Genomic DNA, 6,534 nt, shown 5'->3' with positions numbered 1-6,534 from the left:
TCTGGCAATTGACATTTATTTCATATTAGTGTTAGGCATCAGAGACTGTTTTCAACAGAATTTAACGAAAAGTGCAAACTTTGCCATGAAGACTGCCTTTGTTATACAGCTCAGGCCAAGAAATGATGGATCCGTCGGTAACGTAACATTCCTGGGCCATAGATTTAATGTCAGTGTCCGACTTAACCGTTCCCCATACATTCACTCCAGACACTGCACCAACCCAGGACTTGCCTATTTCGAAAGGTCCTCCCATTGCTTCTTGGTCTTGTCCAACAACTGCGGTACCTCCGCTAGCAATCAAGGTTCCCTTTTGAAAGCCAGAGCCACACTCGACTACTTCTCCATCGATCCAGAATTTATAATCTCCGTTTTCGTTGTTCCATGTGAAACAGATATGGTGAAATAACCCATCCTCAGGAATGCCTTTATCACATTTCCTTTCGAAAAAAAGAAAAAGGAAAGGAATTAGAAATTAGGAGAAAAAAAGATAACGTGAACTATGATGCGTTTTATCAAAGTTGGTGCAAATTCTTTTTTGATACATGGAATTGCCTCTGCTCTCCACTTCTTCAAATGTTAATCCTCGGATAAAACATAGAGCAGTTTCAACCTTGCTTAAATACAATGAAAAGTTTGAGAAAGATATTGCAGGTGTTTTTCAGAAGCGAAGGCAAGGAATTTTTTTATATTTGACTATTGCGATACTATTCTATTCCTATAGGATAAATTAGCACAGAGTTGACTAAACCTCGGCTCGCTCCGGATGAGCACTCGGAAATCGGGACTTAAGCAAAGAAGCAGTTCATCGGGTTCTTCTTGGGTAGCGTAGCTGAACACACATTTTTCAACTTCGGAATCGTTAGAATACGAAACTGCAATCATGCAGACTGTAACAGCAGGCAGATACACCTGGATAGCATCTTCTTTCATTGCATAATTCGTGGTGCTGCCTAATAACAACATGACTGTGTCTGAAAGGTAAATACAATTGTGTTTAGTTGTAGAGAATTAAAGCACCCCTGTGTTATGTATGCTGACTATGCTGAAGCTATCATTTAGCGGAGAGAATGAAAATAGAATGCATTAGACAACTGCTGCGTCAAGGACGAGTAATAACCTTACCCATCAAAATCAAAAGCTTCTTGGAAATTGTAACTTCAAATCAATTACTGATGTTATGTTTAGCATAAAATACACGTCGAGGTGCACATCGTTTGTAACAATGATTCTGAAATTAAATCATAATCTTTCTCGCATGGAATCGATCGATAACGGTAAAGCGTAAGTCTAAAATTGAACAAGTCGATGCCGATGAAGAATGGGGTCACGAAAATCTGGTCGTCATTATAGATAAGCGAAACATCATTTGATGGTTTCAGTCCTACCCCCTTTCTCTCTCCCATGCCTTAATCTCTTACTTTACGTTAAAGCCCAAGGATACCTATATTGGGTAATTGATTTTTCAACAAAAACCCCTCACTTACCATGACGCAACGTGCGACTTTGAATATCCAACAAATAAGTCTCGGAAGTCAGATAATATAGATAAAGCTGAGCCTAAAAGTGGGGTTCCAGTCACTTAATTCTTCTGCCCTTCACCTCATTAGAACTTCTCACAGGCTGTTGAAAAGTCTATCCATATAAATTTATGGACCAGTCAGGTACATGGGGGAGGGGGGGGATTATTGTATGGTCTATCGAAGAGTAGGGGATCTAGGGAAAAGCTCGCATTTCATTTGCTGACCTTTCTGCCAAGGCCGACATACGTCATTTTGCGTGTCCTCGAGCTTTCTGTCCTCTGTGGGCAACGCTGAAACAAATACACCCGCGAGCAGCCAAGTAGTTATCCAAAGGGAATTCATTTCTGCTCTGTTTCTGCGACGTTGGGAAAGAAAGAAAAATTGTTAAAATATCGCTTGGCAATGCAACGCAGTTAAAAGCAAGGTATTTAAGAAAACCGAAATCCAGCTAATTATTTATCGATATGCTTCTTTTTTCTCTATTTCCTTGTTTGCACGCTATTAAATATTGTGGACATCACACTCCTGCTAGAAAGACGATGAATAACAGTTTTAAACAGAAGTTTTAAAAGGAAGGTTAGTTTGAGAAAGTAAATATTTTCCGATAAACTGGCGGTATCGGTTAACAGCATCACAATCCTTACCTTTTTTCCCAAAACTTGTGACTTTCAGATGAGATGCTTTCTTCAAGTCTCAAACTCGAAATAATCAAAGGTGTTTTCAATTACGCCTTTATAGATCCTGTGCGATTCGTTCTCAGTGCCTAAACTCCCTTCTTGATAAAAGGAGACAAAGGAATGCTTTCTGAAGGATCTGTTTCTTGGTTACCAAACTATTAACGTCTGAGGTGCCCTGTAATTTCCTAATTTCAAACTGACCATGCTGAGCTAACGATAAGAAATTATTGAATAACTACAGACGGCCAAGCTCTAGCTGTGAGATGATCATCTTGCGCAATAGGAGTCATGGCGAAATCATAGGAGTTTGTATGGGAATATTTACGACCGCTCTTAGGAATACGTACTTATGTAGAAAACCTAGAAATGGATGACTCGGTATCCGATCAACATAGTAAGCGGTCAGATAACAAGCAGTACACTGCAAAAATTAAGGTGAGATATTTTTAATGAGAATTTGACTTTATTTTTTTTATTCCTAAAAGCAGTCGTAAATATTCCCATACAAACTCATATAATTTCACCATTACTCTTATTTCGCAATAAGATCATCTCACAGCTGGAGCTTGGGCGGCCTGTGGAAGCTGAAAAGAAATTGATTCAGTACAAATTGTGACGTCTCGACACTGAGTACTTCAGCGAAAGTCAGGATCAAAACATAATATCACAATCCTTCCCTTTTTTCTGAAACTTGTGACTTTGAGGAAAAAAGTGATGAAATGCTTTCTCCAAGTCTCAAACTCGAAATACTGAAATGTGTTTTCAACTACACCACCTTTAAAGATCCTGTTTGAATCGTTCTCAGGGCCTAAACTCCCTCCGTGATAAAAGGAGACAAACGAATGTTTTCTGAAGGATTTGTTTCTTGGCTACCAAACTAGTAACGTCTGAGGTGTCCTTTAGTTTTTTTGTTTTTTCAGTCTGCAATTTCCTAGTTTCAAATCGAACATGCTGAGCTAACATTAACAAATTCTTGAATAACTCAAAAGAAATTGATTAAGTACAAAGTATAATGTCTCAAAACTGAGTAATTTAGCAATAGTTAGAATCAAAACATTTCACAATCAAACATTGAGATAAAATAGAAAACTCAAAGACTATTTATAGCCTGTTTAAATCTTTCCCAAAGCGAAAACGTTCTAGCTGAACGTGAGCATGTCAAAGCGTCAAAATACTTGGGTACGAATATAAATGTGAAATAAAATTTAAAAAATCCTGTTATTATAGCAACGATAATAGTAAAAATGATAATACCGTTGTGCTAAGTTATTTCCAGGCTGTGGAATAACTGAAAAGAAATTGATTTCGTCTCGCTCTCACGAGCACTTCAGCGAAAAAAGACATGTTTGCATCTAATTCCATCATCGTTGACTTAATAAAGAAGTTTAGACAACTTCAAAATATTGATTTTGGTAAAAATTCGAATCAAGATAGTTTGAAGTTTTTCCATTGAAAGCGACTCTGTTCTCGCAGATTGAAACACCTGTTGTAAAAAATTTCCTTCAAGGGTTTTTAAAAGAATGTTTGTGGGATTCAAGTTTTATTCCCTTTTTACGAAGTTGTTTTTTCTCGAAAATTCTGCCCTCATGCACTTCAGGAAGGAGAACGGAAATGCCGGCCACATCTAAGGGTTGGGTGAAATGACATAACTGTGTTGAAAAAAAAACTTCTTTCTTTGCCCTCACGCTGATCATTTGATCACAAACCCCAGACAGACTAACTTGCAAATGAATACTGTACCTTTTAAAAGTGTTACCTATTTTTCTATTATTTGTAATTATTGTAACTATTTCAGATCAATCTCTATAAGAAAAAAAGGACCATGAATCAATACGCCTATTGACTTATTGGGTCGGAAAGTTCTAACACGAAACTGAATTGACTTTATGGAAGGAGTGTTCTATATGGTCTTTTCCAAGTTAATTTTTTGGGACACCTTGTTTGAGAATGGTAGCGGTTGTTTTGAAGAAGATATAAAAGGCGACAAAACCCTGACTACTCATTCATATTACTCTTGCAATTTTGCCAACTCCTGAAGACTGAAGATCATGGGAAAAAAACGTCGAAACGACAATCGTAGCACAACGTTGAGCGCCAGTTTAGAATGTTTTTGTAATATAAACCAAGAAATTCAGACCCAACGAAAATGTAAGGAATAGCCAGTTACAACGGTATATCAGCCATTATTTCACAGGTATTTCTTCCGGTGTTTATCGCGAAAAAATTATGGAACGGGTTTGGGGAAAATAACGTCGAAACAACGATCGTAACACAATGCTGAGCGCCGGTCTCAGAATGTTTTTGTAATATAGATTCAACACTTGCCTTCAAGAATTTTCGTAATGAATGTTTTGATTATCCAGTAACATTTTTCAGTTAAGTAGAACTGCTTTGCAAATCTTCAGGAGTTGGCAAATTGCAAAAGTAATATGAATGAGTAGTCAGGGTTTTGTCGCTTTTTATATCTTCTTCAAAACAACCGCTACCATTCTCAAACAAGGTGTCCCAAAAAATTAACTTGGAAAAGACCATATAGAACACTCCTTCCATAAAGTCAATTCAGTTTCGTGTTAGAACTTTCCGACCCAATAAGTCAATAGGCGTATTGATTCATGGTCCTTTTTTTCTCATAGAGATTGATCTGAAATAGTTACAATAATTACAAATAGTAGAAAAATAGGTAACACTTTTAAAAGATACAGTATTCATTTGCAAGTTAGTCTGTCTGGGGTTTGTGATCAAATGATCAGCGTGAGGGCAAAGAAAGAAGTTTTTTTTCAACACAGTTATGTCATTTCACCCAACCCTTAGATGTGGCTGGCACTTTCGTTCTCCTTCCTTGAAGTGCATGAGGGCAGAATTTTCGAGAAAAAACAACTTCGTAGAAAAGGTAATAAAACTTGAATCCCACAAACATTCTTTTAAAAACCTTTGAAGGAAATTTTTTACAGCAAGTGTTTCAATCTGCGAGAACAGAGTCGCTTTCAATGGAAAAACTTCAAACTATCTTGATTCGAATTTTTACCAAAATCAATATTTTGAAGTTGTCTAAACTTCTTTATTAAGTCAACGATAATGGAATTAGATGCAAACATGTCTTTTTTCGCTGAAGTGCTCGTGAGAGCGAGACGAAATCAATTTCTTTTCAGTTATTCCACAGCCTGGAAATAACTTAGCACAACGGTATTATCATTTTTACTATTATCGTTGCTATAATAACAGGATTTTTTAAATTTTATTTCACATTTATATTCGTACCCAAGTATTTTGACGCTTTGACATGCTCACGTTCAGCTAGAACGTTTTCGCTTTGGGAAAGATTTAAACAGGCTATAAATAGTCTTTGAGTTTTCTATTTTATCTCAATGTTTGATTGTGAAATGTTTTGATTCTAACTATTGCTAAATTACTCAGTTTTGAGACATTATACTTTGTACTTAATCAATTTCTTTTGAGTTATTCAAGAATTTGTTAATGTTAGCTCAGCATGTTCAATTTGAAACTAGGAAATTGCAGACAGAAAAAACAAAAAAATAAAAAAACTAAAGGACACCTCAGACGTTACTAGTTTGGTAGCCAAGAAACAAATCCATCAGAAAGCATTTGTTTGTCTCCTTTTATCACGGAGGGAGTTTAGGCACTGAGAACGATTCAAACAGGATCTATAAAGGTGGTGTAGTTGAAAATACATTTCAGTATTTTGAGTTTGAGACTTGGAGAAAGCATTTCATCACTTTTTTTCTCAAAGTCCCAAGTTTCGGAAAAAAAGGGAAGGATTGTGATGTAATGTTTTGATCCTGACTTTCGCTGAAGTACTCAATGTCGTGACGTTACAATTTGTACTGAATCAATTTCTTTTCAGCTTCCACAGGCCGCCCAAGCTCCAGCTGTGAGATGATCTTATTGCGAAATAAGAGTAATGGTGAAATTATATGAGTTTGTATGGGAATATTTACGACCACTTTAAGGAATGAAAAAAAAATAAAGTCAAATTCTCATTAAAAATATCTCACCTTAATTTTTACAGTGTACTGCTTGTTATCTGACCGCTTGCTATGTTGATCGGATAGCGAGTCATTCATTTCTAGGTTTACTACGTAAGTACGTATTCCTAAGAGCGGTCGTAAATATTCCCATACAAACTCCTATGATTTCGCCATGACTCCTATTGCGCAAGATGATCATCTCACAGCTAGAGCTTGGCCGCCTGTAGTTATTCAATAATTTCTTATCGTTAGCTCAGCATGGTCAATTTGAAACTAGGAAATTACCAGGCACCTCAGACGTTAATAGTTTGGTAGCCAAGAAACAGATCCATCCGAAAGCATTCCTTT

General features: G+C 36.7%; 1 protein-coding gene across 1 annotated transcript; it reads right to left on the bottom strand.

The window, feature by feature from the left end:
* Window positions 1–2,283, bottom strand: LOC131773215 (serum amyloid P-component-like). The gene is made up of 4 exons (XM_066160885.1): window positions 2,168–2,283; window positions 1,748–1,878; window positions 752–974; window positions 1–440 (listed from the first exon to the last, which is right to left on the bottom strand). The coding sequence occupies exons 2-4, from the start codon at window positions 1,863–1,865 to the stop codon at window positions 62–64; spliced, it is 720 nt and encodes a 239-aa protein (XP_066016982.1). The 5' UTR covers window positions 1,866–1,878; window positions 2,168–2,283; the 3' UTR covers window positions 1–61.
* Between the last annotated feature and the right edge of the window lie 4,251 nt (window positions 2,284–6,534).

Source organism: Pocillopora verrucosa, chromosome 14 (assembly GCF_036669915.1).
Source record: "Pocillopora verrucosa isolate sample1 chromosome 14, ASM3666991v2, whole genome shotgun sequence".
Lineage (NCBI taxonomy): Eukaryota > Metazoa > Cnidaria > Anthozoa > Scleractinia > Pocilloporidae > Pocillopora > Pocillopora verrucosa.
The sequence above is the reverse complement of the archived record's forward strand: the minus strand, read 5'-3'. Positions and strand labels throughout refer to the sequence as shown.